General features: G+C 48.2%; 1 protein-coding gene across 1 annotated transcript in view; it reads left to right on the forward strand.

The window, feature by feature from the left end:
* The first annotated feature begins 4,354 nt into the window (after nucleotides 1-4,354).
* KIAA0020 (KIAA0020 ortholog) overlaps nucleotides 4,355-17,526 on the forward strand; it is a 31,508-nt gene continuing 18,336 nt past the window's right edge. The window contains exons 1-11 of the mRNA XM_006881367.1: nucleotides 4,355-4,439; nucleotides 5,687-5,697; nucleotides 6,595-6,802; nucleotides 8,246-8,381; nucleotides 9,344-9,419; nucleotides 10,629-10,722; nucleotides 11,084-11,150; nucleotides 12,787-12,961; nucleotides 13,669-13,772; nucleotides 15,130-15,208; nucleotides 16,048-16,146. Coding sequence (XP_006881429.1) covers nucleotides 4,355-4,439; nucleotides 5,687-5,697; nucleotides 6,595-6,802; nucleotides 8,246-8,381; nucleotides 9,344-9,419; nucleotides 10,629-10,722; nucleotides 11,084-11,150; nucleotides 12,787-12,961; nucleotides 13,669-13,772; nucleotides 15,130-15,208; nucleotides 16,048-16,146 — 1,134 coding nt within the window. The remainder of the gene's footprint in view (nucleotides 4,440-5,686; nucleotides 5,698-6,594; nucleotides 6,803-8,245; nucleotides 8,382-9,343; nucleotides 9,420-10,628; nucleotides 10,723-11,083; nucleotides 11,151-12,786; nucleotides 12,962-13,668; nucleotides 13,773-15,129; nucleotides 15,209-16,047; nucleotides 16,147-17,526) is intronic.

Consider the following 17,526-nt stretch of genomic DNA (forward strand, 5'->3'; position numbering starts at 1 on the left):
TCAGAATCCTTGCCTGCAAGGAGCCGCCTGGTTTCACCCTCTCTAGGAAGAACTTGTTTGTTCTCCTGGCAGTCATGGTATATTCAATACTCTTCTGCAACACCGCAGCTCAAAGGCATCAGTTCTCCTTCTATCATCCCTAGTCATTTTCCAGCTCTCGGACACATAGCAAGTGGTTGGAAAGACCATGGCCCTGTATCAGGTGCACTTTAGTCTCCAGACTGACATCGTTGCTCTTCAGTCCTCCGGAAAGGTCTCTGACAGCCCACTTCCCCAATGCAATTCGTCTTTTAATTTTTTGGCTGCTGGTACTAAGAGTGTTGCGTGTAGAGCCAAACAAACGGACACGTTAATAATAATACTTATTCAACAATGATCATGATCGTTCTCTGTGCTAAGCACTTTGCATGTATGATTTACCCTCCTTGGTTTTATTCATTAAAACCTCGAGATCCAGAGCCATTTAATTATTTGCTTAAACGCCTCAAGCGGAAAATTCTAGATTACAAATCAGCCAACTCGAGGTGTTTAACTTCCGCCCTGCACCGCCAGAGAGGCAAACGAACTCACTTTAAAAATCTTAACGTTTTTAATGTAGGTTCAGGTTGCAAGCATGTGACCTGAGCCTTCAACGGGCCGATCAAAGCTCCCACCAGCAACCGCAGTCTAATGTAATCGGCCGAGAAACGACAGGGTTAATACCACATTTAGGGATTGCTGCCCCGCCTTCTGTCATACGGACCCTTTCAAGGGCCAAAAGTCTCTGTGTAGGGCTTTACCTTGCACGTGTCAGAAATGGACCAATCGGAAATCAAAATTTGCTTTACCCCGCCCCTGCCCCAGTCCCCGCCTCCCTTGACTACACTTCCGGTCCGGAAAGAGGAAGTACAAGGCTTCAGGGGCGGGGCGAGGCAGGAAGGCGGAAGTGGCGGCAGCGGCGTGAGTCCTCGCGTGCTTCGTGCCCACGTGCGTGGTGAGTGCGGGCGGGCGCTGAACTCCAGCCGGGCAGCTGCTGGACTCTGGTTGGGCGGTGGGGTCGGGGCCTCGCGGCTCCGCGGGCGCGCAGGCAGCGGGTCGGCCCTCGCCTTCGCCTCTAGTGCGAGTTGGGGGCTGCTGGGGACCTGAGGGGGCGGGGCATCGGTCCACCTTCTTGCCGGTGCCCCCGGCGTGGTCCGAACTGCCTTCACCCTGTAAAAGGCGGGACAGGCCCTGGACCTTCCTGTCCTACGGAAACGTCCTTTTCTGCGCGCGATCCTGGGTCGTCATGCTCTGCCCAGTCAGTCCCAACTCCAGACGACCCAAGTGCAAGAGCACGAAGCATTGCTTCGCCCTGAGTCCATCGCTCCTGTCCTCTGCAGAGGGCTGCTGCTCGTCGAGCATTGTCTTCCTCTTTCACCCTGACCTTCACGCAATCGCAGTCATAAAGCCCTTCTTTTAGTCTGGCCCCTGCTGATAACCTGCCCAGCCGAGGTACTTGAGCTGAAGTCTCATCCTTTCATGTAATAAGCCTTCTGACTGCACTGCTTCCAAGACAGACTTATTCTTTTGATAGTCCGTAATAGACTCCGTATTCTTGGCTAGCATCACAACTTAAAGGCATCAGTTCTTTTTTTAGTCTTAATAGTTAGTTGTCCAGCTTTAAAACGAACTTCTTGCTCTTTCACTCTTTAAGGGGATCGGGCAGCAGGTGTGCATGTCTTCGGAATTCCTGGCTGCTGCTTCCGTGCATTTGGATTGTGGATCCAAACAAAACAAAGTCCTTGACAGCATCAGCCTTTTCCTTAACTTGTGTTGCTGTTTACTGGTCCAGCTGGGAGGATTTTTGTTTTCTTTATGTGAAGATAATATAATCCACACTGAAGGTTGTAGTCTTAGAACTTCCTTTGTAATTGCTTCCTTTCTTTGCTTTCTGTAAGCAAAGTTGTGTCATCTGCACATTTGTATCGTTTTTAAGTCCTGGTCTTCAGTCCTGGCGCCACATTCCTCTTCATATAGTCAACTTGCATGGCCCTATCTGTGGGGAGTTAAGATACTAACTCAGAGACCACACTTACCTGGCCGTTCAGGTCCACCAGCTCCATGGGCGACAAGTGGGCCATCTTCTCCCTGCAATTTAAAACCTCAGAAGCCCAACGGAGGATCAGCTATGACTTGATTCCAATTCAAAGACAATGAGAGAGATACTGAATGTTGTTGTGTACCATCATGTTGGAACCAGCCAGTGGCTGACACTCGCAGCAGATTTTCCAAGGCCGTTAATCATACAGGAGGAGAGTGTCCATTTTTCTTCCACAGAACCCCTGGTGGATTTGAAATGTGTACCTTTCAGTTGCCAGGGCGACTGACTCCTTTCTGGTAGGCCACCAGAGCTCCTTAGAACTTAGATGTGGTGCAAGGATCCAGCCTGAGGTTCACCTTACCTTATCAACTGTTGTACGCTCTTTTTCTGTTTGATTGCATTTTGGCCTGCATACAGGTTCTGCATGAACACATTTGCGTATTCTGGATTTCCCATTCTTTGCAACATTAATTATCATTTGTAATGACTCAAATAGTTAAATACCTTTGTAAGGTCAATAAAACATGGTATTCTGGATTTCCCATTCTTCACAATATTGTTTAATACTGTTGAGTCAGAACTGGCCCGTAGCTGACCCCCCTGGGTTTTCAGAGACAATCATATGGGGTTGTAATCAACTGGACAGCACCTAACAACAACAAATCACACAAAAGGAGATTGTCCTTCCTTCTTCCATGTTCTTTGCAATATTATCCATAATTTATTGTGATCTAAGTAGTTGAATGCCTTTGCGTAGTCGTCACTTATCTCGTGCGGGGCTATAAATGAGACACTTTTCCTGAGAGAAGTTTACAGCTTACATGCACATTTACAAATTAGGAATGCTGGTGAGGAAATGAACTGAGTACTGAGATGGGGGAAATGAGGATCTGAAGAAGTCTTCTCTGAGCTGGAACTCAGACAGGTGGCAGTCAGTCCTGGAAGCCAAGGAGGACCGCCCTGCAGTGGCAGCTCCTGGAGGTTTATGTGAAAGGCAGAGGCATGGCAGGCCCCAGTTGGCCTTTTGAAAAACATGTTTTATATAAATTAGAATTCAAGAAAGGAGATTGGTGATGATGGTTTGGATTTGGCAAAGGAGCCAGTCCTTGGAAAAAGGTATTATGCTTGGAAAGGTGGAGGTCAGCGGGAGAGGACGACCCTCACCAAGATGGATTGACACAGTGACTGTAGGAGTGGGCTCAAGTAGGTGATGGAGAAGCTGGGGCAGGATGAGGAAGAGTTCATAATGAAGGAGCCGTTTGGGAGTCTTGTCTTCAGCATAGGAATTCATGAAATTGTCTAGGAGGAAGCGTGGAGGGAGAAGAAAAGGTTGTTAGGACAAAGACTAGACCTGTGCCGACATTTGAGTTTGTTTAACGAAGAGCATTGAATATACTATGGACTGCCAACAGAACAAACGAATCTGTCCTAAATTGCAACCAGAATACTCTTTAAAATTGAGCCTGATGAGACTTCACTTTCATAGAGAGTCCATGAAAATGGACAGACCAACAGATGGACTGGCAGTGGCTGCTGTGATGGGCTCGAGAAGAGTAGTGGTTCTAACAGGATTAGGCAGTGCTGATCTCTTCCTCACAAGGTCACTCTGAGTCATCTTGGACATAAAGATACCTAGTTGCAACATTTTGAATGATTATGGAACTCAGTGCTACAGTGGTGAAGCAAAGGGCCTGATAATTCAAACTCCCCCCTTGGCTCCATGAGAGAAAGACCTGCCAGTCAACTCCCATAATGATTCCAGGCTTCAGAACCGGTGGGACAGTTCTGTTACATCACATGGGTCACTACAAGTTGCAATCAAGTTGACAACACCAAACAACACTGAATGATTACCAGTTTCATAGCAAGACATCCAGTGGTAACATTGCTGGTTAACTTGTCACAAAGTTTCCCAGGTGACAAGAGATGTAGATGCTGGGCCCTTACTTGATGTCATAGTCTGTCTCAAGTTCATACTGTTTCAGACTGTTGTCTTCAAGCAGTGACACAGCTGTCAGGGTGTGGGTGTGTCTAGTGTCATCGTTGGGATTGTGTTCCTTCTCACTGAAGTCTTAGAGCCATGAGTGTGTGATGACAGGTTTGTGTGGGTACCAGCTCTCTGACCTGCCGATTTGTTGTTCTCAGTTCTGAAGTCTCAGAGCTGTGACTGGGTGATGGCTGGGCTTGGTGGACACTGGCGTCCTGCCTGGTGTTGGTCCTCCACCTGGGCTCTAAGGGACTAGTAACAATAACTGCTTTCCAGCTCTTAACTTTTTGTTTTCCAGAGTTGCTGTGATGGACGTCAAAGGGAGAAAAAAGTTCACAGGGAAGGAGGGCCCTAAAGCATCACAGGGCAAGAACAGGTTTCACAAAAGCAGCGGTAAGTCACATGCCTCCAACCTCACACTGTGGTGGTGGCTTAGGCCTCAGTTACAGGTGGGGTGATAGTGGGATGAGGGTGCAGGTAGCAGGCTCCAGAATGATTATGGGCCAAGGTTAGGATTGAAACACTGAGATGGAGGAGAGAGTAGTATACACATGCTAACATCTGCCCCACGAATCTTAGAACATTCGAGACATTGTCTAAGTAATTGGTGAATGTGATGCTCTTTGGCAGCCCCGTATCCCAGCCAGTGACTTCTGCTGCCTATTCATGTTCTCTCTGATTCAAGCACCTTATGTAAGTGACAACTTCTTACCAGTTGCTAAATAATACAGGCGCTCTGGTGGCCCTTTGGTGAGACATTTGGGTACCAACTGAAAAGTCAGCAGTTGGAATTCCTCAGTTGCACCTTAGAAGTAGTTACATCTGTAAAGATGACACCCTGGAAAATCCTGTGTGGCTCTTCTCTGTCCGGCAGGGTCTCTGAGCTGGAATCAGCCAGACAGCAGGGAATCTTTGGATTGAGTGTTGAAATCTGCAGTTGTGGAATGGTAGTTAACTCCATCAGGTGTCAGTGTTGCAAAACAGAAAAGCAGAAAATTGTGAAGGAGAAAGTTTATGAGTCGAAATGGAATTGGTGGCAGTGGGCTTGGGTTTTTGTTTGATGCCCTGAAGGGTTTTTCATTTTTGAGATCCTTGATTTGCAGCTTTTCTTGGCCAAAAGAACACTTGTATCAAATGATTTTACTGTAGTCTTTGAAGAGAATTTTTCTCAAATTTGGATTGCACCGTTAATTTGTCTTTGTAGCATACCTCCTAAGTTTTAAGATGGTTGGTTTTATCCTCTGAGTCCTTTTATGTTCGAGAACACCTGAAAATGAGGTGTGTGAAGACCTTGAGCACCTGGAGTCTTTAAAGTAGAATTCAGAGATGTGGATAACATCCCTACTATTTGCTGCAAATCAGAGAATGATACCAGAGGCAGGTTACCAGCTGTCTCTTGACCAAATGGTCGAATTAGGGGTAGATTTATCATGCAGCTCTACCTTCTGTAATGAACCTTGGTGCTGTCAGAACCCTTGAAATTTGGTTTTTCTAACCATTGTGTTTGCCCCCATTGGGGCGTGGTCTCCAGCTACCTTAACTGTCAACACTTGGTCTTGCAAATCTTCAACAGTTCTGGGATCGTTATAAGAGAATGCTTTCCACACTGAAAAATGGTGGTGGAGAGAGTGAGTGAAGAGACAGTGGCACTGTTGTGAGGAGACTGTGGCAAGATGTAACCAGAGGAACCCTGGAGATGGGGCCAAAGTTATAGGTTTTGCTGGCTGGATGATTGAAGGAAAAGCTGACTTGTAACTGAGATAAAGTTTGCTGAAGGATGGAGGAAACCAGAGGTGCATTTGTGCTGCTGAACTGAACCTAGACTTTCACTAATTGAATCTGGTTTGGGACTGCTGGACTAAACCTGGACTTGCATTGTGTGATATTCTTTGCCTCCCCCTCTCCCCAACCTATTTCCCTGATACATTCCACAACTGTAAGTAAAATCTATGAGTAGAGACGCAATACCCCAAAGATGGGTAGAAATAGGTGCAGGAACATGTGGGTGGCATGTCTGTGTGCAGCTATTTGATATTTTGGATGTTATTGATGGGAACAGTTTCCTTTTATAAAGTGGGTAGAAGTCAGACTCAGCCACCCCTGCATTGTATCTGTTCCTTAGACAATATTATATTAGCATTTTCTTGTCAAAGAAAGTGTTCTGTTGAGAATTTTAAGTTTCAAGGATAAGTGTTGCATGTTTGACCGTAAGACAAAATGATGTCTCTAAAACTCAGACTCATTTCCGTTGAGTTGGCATAGGCCCACAGCTGACCCTGAAGTCCAGGGGGTGTTAAAGGCCGTAAGTCACACAGGAGGTTGCCCTTCTTTCTCCCTTGGAACTGCTGGTGGATTTGAACCACCAGAAGGACACCTCACCTCTGGGTTACAGCTCAGCTCTGCTGACCGCACCAGGCAAGCTCCCTCTGTCGCACTGAGGAACATGCAGTTTTGTATAAAGAACACACCCCGATGGATAGAGCAGACCACTTCCCAGGGTCGTGGGATTAATAATGATTTCTTTTCATGACTAGGTGCTACCTCCCAGAAAAAGACATTCCCCAAAAAAGTTGTGAAGGACGGTGAATCCAAAGTCTCCTCTAAGAACTTTGAGAAAAGCTCCACCAAGCCGGGGAAGAAGGGTGTGAAGCAGTTCAAGGCCAAGCAGCCCGGGGAGGCGGTCCTGAAGAGCAAACTCCAGCAGACGAATAAATTGAACAGGAAGAGGAAGTTCCAGCCGGACAGCAAGAGCGAGGGTGAGCTCTGATCCCTTAGGGCACCCCGTGTAGAGCGAGGGTGAACGATCCCTTTGTGCGCCCCACGCTGAGTACCTACCTATCTTCCCTACACCCGTGGGGCCCTTGTACTGCGTGGACGTTGGCCTGAACTTTAGGCCCCTGATTCATGGAGACTCCATGCACAGTGAGTTCAGATCATCATGATCAATAGGGTTTCAGTGACTGAATTTTGGGGAAGTAGGTCACCAGGCCTTTCTTCCTAGCCTCATCGTAAGTAAACAATGAGGAATAGAATTAGATAATTTTGGTATGTGAGCTGTTAGAAGTTATGTTCTTGAGGAATATTTGGTTTCATGGAAAAAAATCTTGTAATGTAAAGTTGAATTAAAAGGTAAGTAGTCGCTTACTCATTCCGTCTATTTGGAGCCAACTCATAGCTCATACTCCTTTGGGTTTTCAGAGGCTTTAAATCACACAGGACGAGATTGTCCATGTTTCTCCTGAGAAGCCACTGCTGGCGATGAACCATCCACCTTTGTGATGGCAGTGCAGCTCCTTACCCACTCGGCCACCAGAGCTTTCAGAAAAGACAGTAATAAGGTTAGAGATTCCTGAAAGAGATTGCTGTAAATAAGCTTGGGCAGGACAGGAAGAAAAGCATAAAAGGAAACAAAATATCTGTTGTTATTTCTGTGTTTTGAAATTACAAGGTAATTTTGCTTTTTACAAGAAATTTTTTTTATTCGAAGTGAGGGTTTTTCCCACAGCTTGGTTTTTGTGTGTGGGTTTTTTTTTTAAATATCAGTGTTCCTTATATAGTAGTGTATGTGGTGGGCTAAATGTTGGATGATAACAAAAAGGTTGGTTGGTTGGTTGGTTGAATCCTGCTGTGTGGAGTTAAAAAAAAAAAGAGTTGGGTTGCCACTTGGGGGAGAGAGATGGGCAATCTCCTCTCGTGCAGTTTACAGCCTCTGAAACCCGAAGAGTTGCCTACAAGTTGGTTCCCATGTGCTGCCAATGAGCTGTGGCATTCTGTTTCTGGTGTTTTTGTTCGGTTGGTGGCTTTTAGTACTTGACACTAATGTCTTCTGTTTGGCTTATACTTAAAGCCTAGAAATCTTACAAGTCTAAAGTGAAATTTTGTTTCGTGAATGAAAGAGATGCTTTTATTTTTAATTAGCCTTCATGATTCTCTTTACTTCCTTCATGAATATTTCTGTTGGGACCCAGTTGGAAACAATTGGATTAATGACGGTATGATTGGTGTTAATAGATTTTAAAATGTACTCACTGCTTAGCCAATGAAAGTGTAGATTGTGGGGACATTTCTGCCCCTGTGGGCGGTCCCCAGTGAATATTGATCCTGGCCTGTGCTCATCCCGTCAGCCTAATTTATGTCTGTTCACAGCCTGGGGCGGGGCGGGGGCTAGTTTAATTGACAGTTACTTCTGTGATCATTAGAATCAGCCGCCAAGAAACCCAAATGGGACGATTTCAAGAAGCAGAAGAAAGAGCTGAAGCAGAGCAGACAGCTGAGTGACAGAACCAACTATGACGTCATTGTCCGGGCCAAGCAGATCTGGGAGATGCTGAGAAGGTGAGGCCGCCTGGTGGCATCTCAGTCATTGTAGACGCTGCAGAAGTAACGGTGCCTGGAAACAGCGGCAAGTCTTAGAATAAGTGACACAGCATTGGGGAGTTTAAGGGGTACGTTTAACACTGCAGGGGTGGCTCCGGCATTTGAATGTCTCCCTCTGGCAGAAGGGAGCTCGGTGGCCTAGTGTTAAGGAGCTGCACTGCTAACCCAAAGGCACCCAGTTCGAATCCACTAGCTGATTGGCAGGAGAAAGCTGGGCAAACTCCTCCTGTGTGATTTATTGCCTCTGAAAACCCACTGGAGGGTCAGCTGTGAGTAGGTTCCAACTTGAGGTTCACACAAAAGCAACCATGGCAAAAATACCGCTGGAATCCTTAAAATAGTGTCAGATATGTTTAGGCAAACATAGGGCAGACACAATGGATTTGGTGTCCATCCCTCAAGACTCTATGAAAGTGAAGGCCTGTTCTTAACCAGATGGGCTTTACTACATATTTGATGTCCTCAACTTGGTTTATTCTTTTCACTTCTGAGAAGAAGCCCTAAAATGTCTGGAGCTGACTATTGGGCTGTCACCTTCAGGTCAGTGGTTGGCGGTCCCCCAGCCGCTTCGTGGGAGAAAGGTGATGCAGTCTGCTCCCGTTCAGATCCGCGTTCTCAGAATCCCAAGGGCGGCCCGCTGAGCGTCGGCACTGACCTGAGGCGTTGGGCTTTGTGTTCCTTCTGAAGCTCTGGCCCTTGGCACTTAGATTGAGGCATTAAATGAGACCTTGGGAGACGAGTGTTTGCCTCTGAGAAGTTATGTTTTCTCTTCTTGATTTTAATGTCAGGTTTATTGGTTGCAGATGGGAAATCATGCAGGGCTGGGTGGGTGAGTACTTACTGTTGGGGTTTTCTGTCTTATGTATTTAAACAACTTTACTCCGCTGTGCTGACTCCCTTCCCTCTCTCCTTATTTACAGAAAAGACTGTGACAAAGAAAAAAGGGTGAAGTTGATGCACGATTTGCAGAAGCTGATTCGAGGAAAAATTAAAACTGTAAGTATGGCTTGGGCAGGGAGTGAACTTTTAGCATCTGATTTGTTGTCATTAAAAAAAGCTCAATAACTATGTGAGCAACAAAGACTTGAACTAGACGAGTGCTGTTACAGAATAAAACTGCTTTGATACAGTTGATTATTTGTGGCTGTCACTATAGGAAGCTGTTTATCGAGGGTCTAATCTATTCTAGGATTTTCAGGGGTGAGAAGGAGCAGGGAGAAGAAGGGGGGAGGAATTCTATTTGAAATACAGTGACTGCTAGGAATACAGCGGGATGTGTTTGCAGGGATTATTGTGTAAATCTGAGAAGTGGAGTATTGGTTATACAGTTGCTCAGAAAGTGTTTATTGTTTGATCCAGTTATTGCTTGGTATATCTGTAGGAGCTCTTATTCCTCTAGTGCTCATGGAATTTTCAGAGGTCTGTTATTTAAGAAGTAGATGGCCAATCATGCTTCCTAGTCTGTCTGATATCAGGGAGCGCCTCCAAAACCTGTCGCCCATAGGTAACCCTTACGGCATTTGACACCCCAGTGCCACAGCTTTCAGTATCACAGCAACCCCAAGTTATCTTAGTACAGCAAAGTGACTGACAGGTTCTGTGCCACTTAGAATAATATTTTCCCCAAACACAGTTAACACCAGGCCCAGGGACCCAACTGAGTTTGAAATAAAAAGGCCCTCCCACTAGGTCCTGATTGACACGGTGGCTGCCTCAGTGGGCTCTTGTGTGTCAGAAAGTGTGAGGGTGGCCCAGTATAGAACATCTTTTGTTCAGAGGGTCGCTGTGAGTTACACTCAACGCGATGGCACTTAACAACATAGGCACCCTGGGTTAAGTGTTGGGCTGCTAACTGACAAGTTTGAGCTCACTGATGGTATTCGTGAACTTTGAAATGCCTCATTCCTGGAGAAGCTGACTTTGAGAGATGCACAGTGTGTGTTCAGTCACTCCACAGTTTTGGTGTGGTCTGGTTTGCAGTGTAGTGGTTGGAATCTGGCAGAATGGTTCAGGCTTTGCGTCCCCAGATGCCAGTTAGACCTGTGAAATGTGTCCAGTAGCGTCATCAGGCAGCGCTGGTCATCCATCCCCGTCCCCTGTCCCCCCCCCAGCCTTCCTGCTAAGGTGTGAGCAGCAGAAGGAGCAGGTAAGGTGGGAGCGGAAGTCGTCAGGAGGCTGCAGCCCACCTTCATGGTGTCCCCACAGATCGCCTTTGCCCATGACACCACGCGCGTGATCCAGTGCTACATCCAGTACGGCAGTGAAGAGCAGCGGGAGGAGGCTTTCGGGGAGCTGCGAGGTTCGCTCACCATCTTTCCCTGTGTCCCTGGCCCATGCTCTGTGGCCACCTTCCCGCTGTGCTCTCTCTTTTCAGTGTCCTTTGTCCAGGGTGGGAGGCTGTTGGGTGTCCCCCCAGTATTGTGCCTTTGTGGTGTCCATGGGGTTATACATCCCACTGTGAACTGAAGGATTAAGGGTTCAAATCCACCAGCTGCTCTGAAGGAGGGACGCGAGCAGTCTGCCTCTGCATAAGTGTACAGACCCGGGCACCCAGCAGAGGGTCACTGTGAGTGGGAGTTGACTGACAGCTTCCCTTTGTTTTCCTCTGTCAGGAGCCCTGGAATAAGAAAACCAAATCGCTGTCATTCATTGTTTTTCAGATAATTTGGTCGAATTGAGTAAAGCCAAATATTCCAGGAATGTTGTTAAGAAATTCCTCATGTATGGGTGAGTTGTGTGTTTTTGAACTTGGTTTCAATTTATCTTAGCCTTTGGAAGCAGTGGTTCTTGATTGTGCGCTCGGAAATTGTGGTGTCATTAAGAGTCCTGAGAGATATCCGTGGTGTTTCCGGGGAGTGTGATGTGAGCCGGAGTGAGTAGTCAGATCGTGTGTGACGGGCTGGGCCTGCCTCCACCTGCGGCCTCTGTTTGCAGCCGGATCTCTGCAGGAGGGAGGAGAGTTGGAATAATGAACTCGTCATTTATTTCCAGTGTTTAGAGGGTGGTTGGTGGGGTGCAGGGAGGGGAGCATAAACGATTGAGAAAGGGGAAATCCCTGAGGACCGGAAGGGACAGAGGACAAGGGAAATGAGAATCACAGGGAAGAAGTGCGGAAAGTATCGGAATTTACAAAGTGTGTGTGAGAGTGGTTGAATGAAAATTGAATCCCCTTTGTAAATTTTTACTCAAATCGCAAGAAAAGAAAGAAGGGTCAGAATTGAGAATTCTCTGAAGTGGGATTGAAACTTGCTTGGACTTACCTGTTTGAGTTTAATTATGGTAATTAACTGCAAACATATACAGCTGACAAGAATTTTCAGAAAATGTGTTCTAGCTAAGCTGCCTGATTTTTAAAATAGAAGTACTTCTGTTGAGTCTTTTCTTAAAATCCTGAAGGAGGTGGTATGCCTGTTTCTCTGTCTATTTAAATATATAGATTTTATTTTTTCCCCTTTTTTCTCTCCCCCTCCTCCTCACTTTGTGTGAAGCTGAATAAATTAACAATAAGCCGGTTGCTGTCAGTCACCGCTGACCTCAGGTGACCCTGGTGTGTCAGTAGAACTGGGCTCCAGAGGGTTTTCAGTGGCTGGTTTTTTCAGAAGCAGCTTGGCAGGCCTTTCTTCCGAGGTGCCTCAGAGACTGCAATTGAATCATAGCCTCTGACATTCACTGAGCATTTCCTACTTGCCAGTCCTTGGCCTCCAAGCAGGTCACCCTCCCACCTCTGTCCACTTTGTGAATGGAAGCGAGGGCACAGAGAACAGACAGCAGACCTCTCAGCTGGGAGCTGAGGCAGGTACAGACCTCGACTGGCTGGAGGCCACACAGCTTCCACTGCCTGAGGGGGAAATAGAGGGCGGCCAGAATGCCTGCTGGCCAGCCTTGTTCCAGGGGAGCCTCCTCGCACGCTCGTGAGCCAGTTCAGGGAGGAGCTACTTGATCTCGGTTTCATTGCCACCCAGCATTCATAATTTTTCTCCTCTGCAGTTAGGTCTAAGGAGTCCTGGTGGCACAGTGGAGAGGGACTGGGCTGCTGATAGGGGAGTCAGTCATCTGTTTCGTGGAGGAAGAATGAGGCAGTCTACATCCCTAAGTCCCAGCATCCGGTACTGGGGGTGGCCAGGAGCCAGGAGCAGGTGGCCTTGTGCCAGTGCGGATAGCCATGAGCCGGAGTGGGTGGCTGAAAGCAGGAGCGGTTTAGCAGCGGGCTGTGGGATTTGGAGCCCGTGGCCGTGAACCGGAGCCCATGGCCGTGAACCGGAGCCCGTGGCCGTGAGCCCGTGCCGTGAGCCTTAGCCCATAGCCGGAGCCCGAGCTGTCTGGCAGCACAGGCTGTGGGATTCCTGCCTTCTCGTTGCTGCAGGAGCAAGGCCCAGGTCGCGGAGATCATCCGCAGCTTCCGCGGCCAGGTGAGGAAGATGCTGCGGCACGCGGAGGCCTCGGCCGTGGTGGAGTACGCCTACAACGACAAGGCGGTCCTGGAGCAGCGCACCGTGCTGGCCGAGGAGCTCTACGGGAACACGTTCCAGCTGCTCAAGGTGACGGCTGTGCTGCCGGGCACTGTCCCTGGGGCCTGGGCGCCCCCTCAGCTGGTGTCCCCTTTGAGACACCGCCTCACGCCCTTCACTCTCCTGGTGCATGTTGTCCGTGGTCATCCAGTGACCATGTAGACGTTCCTGCCCCCTAGGCTCTCTCTTGGGGCCACCTGTGTGACACCTTCTTGCTGCTGTGTGTATGTGTGTCTGTCTGTGTGTGTTTGAACACTTCCGGCAGCCCTGTGTCAGTGTGGAGCTGTGAATCCACAGAACTGTCAGTGCTGCTTTTAGGGGAGGAGATTGCCAGCCAGCTCTTTCTTCCCAGGAGCCTCTTGGTGGATTTGAACCTTCAACTCTTTTAACTGTTGGAGGTGGACAGTTTGCTCCATCCGGCGTCCCAGGCCTGCTGCCTGGAGCCTGTGCACACTGAGAATCAGTTCTCGGGGATTTCTCCATGGGCACAGCACACAGCAGGGTTTCCTGTACGTTTATTTACACTGTGACTGCTGTTAACCAACAAGTCAGAGGTTCTAGTCCAACCACCAGTGCCTTAGAAGAAAGGCCTGGCAGTCTACTGAGAAGTCAGCGGTAGAACCCCGTGGGGCACAGTTCTGCTCCAGCACACACGAGCTTGCTGCAGTAGCAGTCGGTGGTCGGGAGGAGGAAGCTCCCCATTAGATTGAGGGGGTTTGGCGTTTGTTCTGTTGCAGTCGGCGGAGCACCCGACCCTCGACAAGGTGTTAGAGGCCCAGCCGGCAAAGTGCGAGCTCATCATGGACGAGATGAAGCAGATCCTGACGCCCATGGCCCAGAAGTAAGAAAGAAGCTTGGGTTTCCTCCTGACAAATGGCATTTGCACGGGAAAAGTTGCATAACCCTGACCGTCCGTGTGGACGGTTCCCCTTCCTGGGCTTGACCTTCACCAGGAGTTGGTCAGAATTTTGGCTTGAAGCCGTTCTCTGCCGTCATAGCAGGGTCATTTGCATGGGAAAAGTTTACTTTTAAACCCTGACCGTCCGTGTGGACGGTTCCCCTTCCTGGGCTTGACCTGCACCAGGAGTCGGTCAGAATTTTGGGTTGAAGCCGTTCTCTGCCATCTGAGCAGTGTCTTCCTCGGAAACGTGCATGTTACGAAACTGTCTTAGAGCAGTGGCCTCAGGACTGACACAGCAGGACACCGAGGTGTTTGCCTCTGCTTGGGTTCTCCACACGGCTTGGATGACCACTGGGTGCCAGGAAGCTGGCCGATTCTGCTTCGAGTCCTGTAAGCGTTACTAGCACGGCAGTTCCTTCATGGCACCGGTGACTTGTGAAGGATGTCTGACGGAAAGACGCAGGCCCACAGGGGTGGGTTTCCGGCCATGTGACTTCTTCCTGGGGAAGCATAGTGACATCTGATTAAAAGGATGGATCCCTGGGTAGTGCAGATGATGAATGCACTCAGTGCTGAGAGGTCAGAGGTTCAAGACCACCACCCCCCTTCCCTCCAGAGATGCTTTAGAAGAAAACCCAGCAATCTTGTTTCCAAACATTTGGTTCTTGGAAACCCTGAGTGGCACAGTCTGCTCTGAAACCGGGTTGTAGAGAGGGAAGAGATGGAGAGAACTTAACCCATGGTTGTCTCGTTGGAGCCAAGCCGCGGCTGACCCTCCAGCCGGGTGCGGAGTCCATGCCATGAATCACATGGGAAGAGACTGTCCGACTTCCCCAGGGAGTGGCTCCTGGATTCAAACCACTTGAGGCTCTGCCTTCAGCTCTGCAGCACCTGCAGGCGTGTGTAAAAACCCAAAACCTTAGCCAGCTTGGTCAGCTCAGATCCGCCTCATGCCCACCCTGTAAGGCAGGACAGCCCTGCCCAGGATCATTGTCAGGGCTGTACGTCCTTGGAAGGAAGCCCACTGCCTCAGCTTCTCTCGTGGAGTGACGGTGGGCTCGCACCTCAGCTGCTGAGGGGCTCGTAATTCTCACTGGTCTTAGTGTAGACGGCACAAAGTCAAATTCATGGTCAGAAACTGAGAGGAAGTTTTAGGTTTGCTGATGGATCCAGGCTGTTAACGTAAATGACACTTGGGAGGCTGTTGCACAAGTTTCAGTTCGGGAGGCGACCAGGGCTCCCCATCTCTGGGTGACCGTGTTGTCACCTCTGATCTTTCCTTCTCTTTTGCTTCCAGGGAAGCGGTGATCAAGCATTCCTTGGTGCATAAAGTGTTCTTGGACTTCTTTACCCACGCACCGCCAAAACTAAGATCGGTAAGCTCTCTCTTCTGGTGTAGGGACCAAACCACAGCGAGCGGTGTGTCTCCTCAAAACACCGCCTCCGTGAGCAGTGCCTTTTGAAACTCTTCAGTGGTTCTGGTGCTTGCTTCGTCAGCACATGTGCTAAAATTGGACCAAACAGAAGGCTAGCATGGCCCCTGCTCAAGGATGATACACACATTTGTGAAAACATGGTTCTTTACTGCGAACTCAGACTCATGGCCATCAGGGGCCAACAGCCCTCCACAGGCCTCCCAGTGCATGTTCCCAGCAGGCGCTCAACTTGCTCCCACGGGAGGCTGGTGAGTTTGAACCAGGGACCTGTGCCCTCTGGATTAGCAGCACCAACGAACTACCTCTAGACAGGTCTACTGATTCTGATTAGGTTTTGACCATGACTTTAGAATTGACCTGAGTACTGTTAATATGAACTTTGATAAATGTCTGTGGTTGTAGAGGGGCTTCAGGTCTTTTGTTCATAGGGTCGCTATGAGTTATATACTTGACTCGAAGGTAATCAACAACAACTATTAATTAGATTTTATTCCATTTACTTTTAATTCACTGGATTAAAATCCAGCGTCCTGGTGGCACAGTGCTTTAAATGCTTGTGTGCTCTCTAAAAGGTGGGTGGTTAGAACGCGCAGGCTCACAGGAGTGTGTGCAGTGTCTGCTGCTGTCAGGCTCCCATCTTGGAACCCCACGGGGAATTTACTCCACCCGCCAGGGTCATGGTGTCTGCTCCATGGTGTGACTTCTCCATCATAGGTAGAAAGATAGAGAAGATCAGAGAGGGAGTCCCACCCAAATCACTGATAGCCTTTGTGCCCTAGGAAATGATCGAGGCCATCCGAGAAGCCGTGGTGTACCTGGCGCACACCCACGATGGGGCCCGAGTGGCCATGCACTGCCTCTGGCACGGCACCCCCAAGGTAAGTGAGCCTGGCCGCCTGTGTGGGCACGGTGGGTCCAGCAGGGCCTCACCATCAATGTCCCTTGCTGTCTCTCCATCCCTCCCCTTTCTCCTCTGTAGTCTTAACCCCATCGGACATAAAAGCATCGTGTCCGTGGAGCCTCAGGGCCTCCCAGGACTCACCGTCTCCTTGAGGCCTGATGTTCCTCCCCTGCTTGAGCAGAAAATGCGAGCTTTCCTTTAAAAGTCTTGAAAAGGATCAGTGAAGCAGTTGAGACATCAATTTCTTTATGGAGAGATTGTCTGTGCTTTCACTGTAGTTGTCTATACAATGCACAAATAGAAAAGCTGGATTATATGAACAGCATGGCATAAGAATTGGAGGAATAAGAGTTTCTTTCTCGCCACATCCTCTCCAACATCTATTACTTGCTGCCCTGTTAAACTTTGCCACTGTTACTGGAGAGATGGTACCTCCCTGTGGCTTTGATTTGCATCTCTTATTGCCAGTGATACTGAGCCTTTCTTCATGTGTCTGTTGGCCATTCGAATACCTTCCTTTGAAAATTCCTTCCATGTCTTTTGCCCATTTTGTAATTGGGTTATCAGTCTTTTTCTTGTCGAGGCCCAGGAGCATTCTGTAAACTTTAGTCTTATAACATTGTTGGCGGGATTGTAAAATGGTACAACCATTCTGGAGGGCAGTTTGGTGCTTCCTCATAAAACTGAACATAGAAATTCCATATGACCCAGCTCTTCCACTATACTTGAGAAAATGAGAACTGAGGCACAAACTGAGATTTGTACACCAGTGTTCATAGCAGCCTTAATTCACCATCGCAGGAACATGGAAACAGCCCAGATGTCCAACCACAAATGTATGGATTGAGAAATTGTGGTACATTCGCACGGTGGAATATTACGCAGCACGCAGGAGCAATGATTTTTTAAATTAATACTGAACTTGGGAGGGACTAGAGAGCATTATGCAGCGTGAATTAACTCAGTCCCACAAGGACAAATAATGTATAAAACCGTTATTGTAGAATGAATGTAAGGATCCAAGGGGGGCTGAGAGGGTGGGAGCAGAGGGTTGAGTGTGTACAGGGGGAGGAGGGATTCACCATGGGAGGTGAGGGAAATTACAAGAATCTGTTCTCAAAAACAATGAATTCGAATTTTGTAAATAAATTAGTATTAAAAAAAAGGAATTAGAGGAAGACTCTACAGCCTGTAATATGCATCTGACACAATCTTGATTCACAGTCAAAGGGGACTTGAAGCATTTATTGGTGAAGATCAAAGAGTTCAGCTTTCAGTATGAGTTACATCTGAATAAAACAAAAATTCCCACCACTGAACTGAAAAGCAGCATTGCGATGGGTAGAAGACTGAGGAA

The sequence above is a fragment of the Elephantulus edwardii genome, unplaced genomic scaffold, assembly GCF_000299155.1.
Source record: "Elephantulus edwardii isolate Elephantulus edwardi_28Jun2011 unplaced genomic scaffold, EleEdw1.0 scaffold00014, whole genome shotgun sequence".
Taxonomy (NCBI): domain Eukaryota; kingdom Metazoa; phylum Chordata; class Mammalia; order Macroscelidea; family Macroscelididae; genus Elephantulus; species Elephantulus edwardii.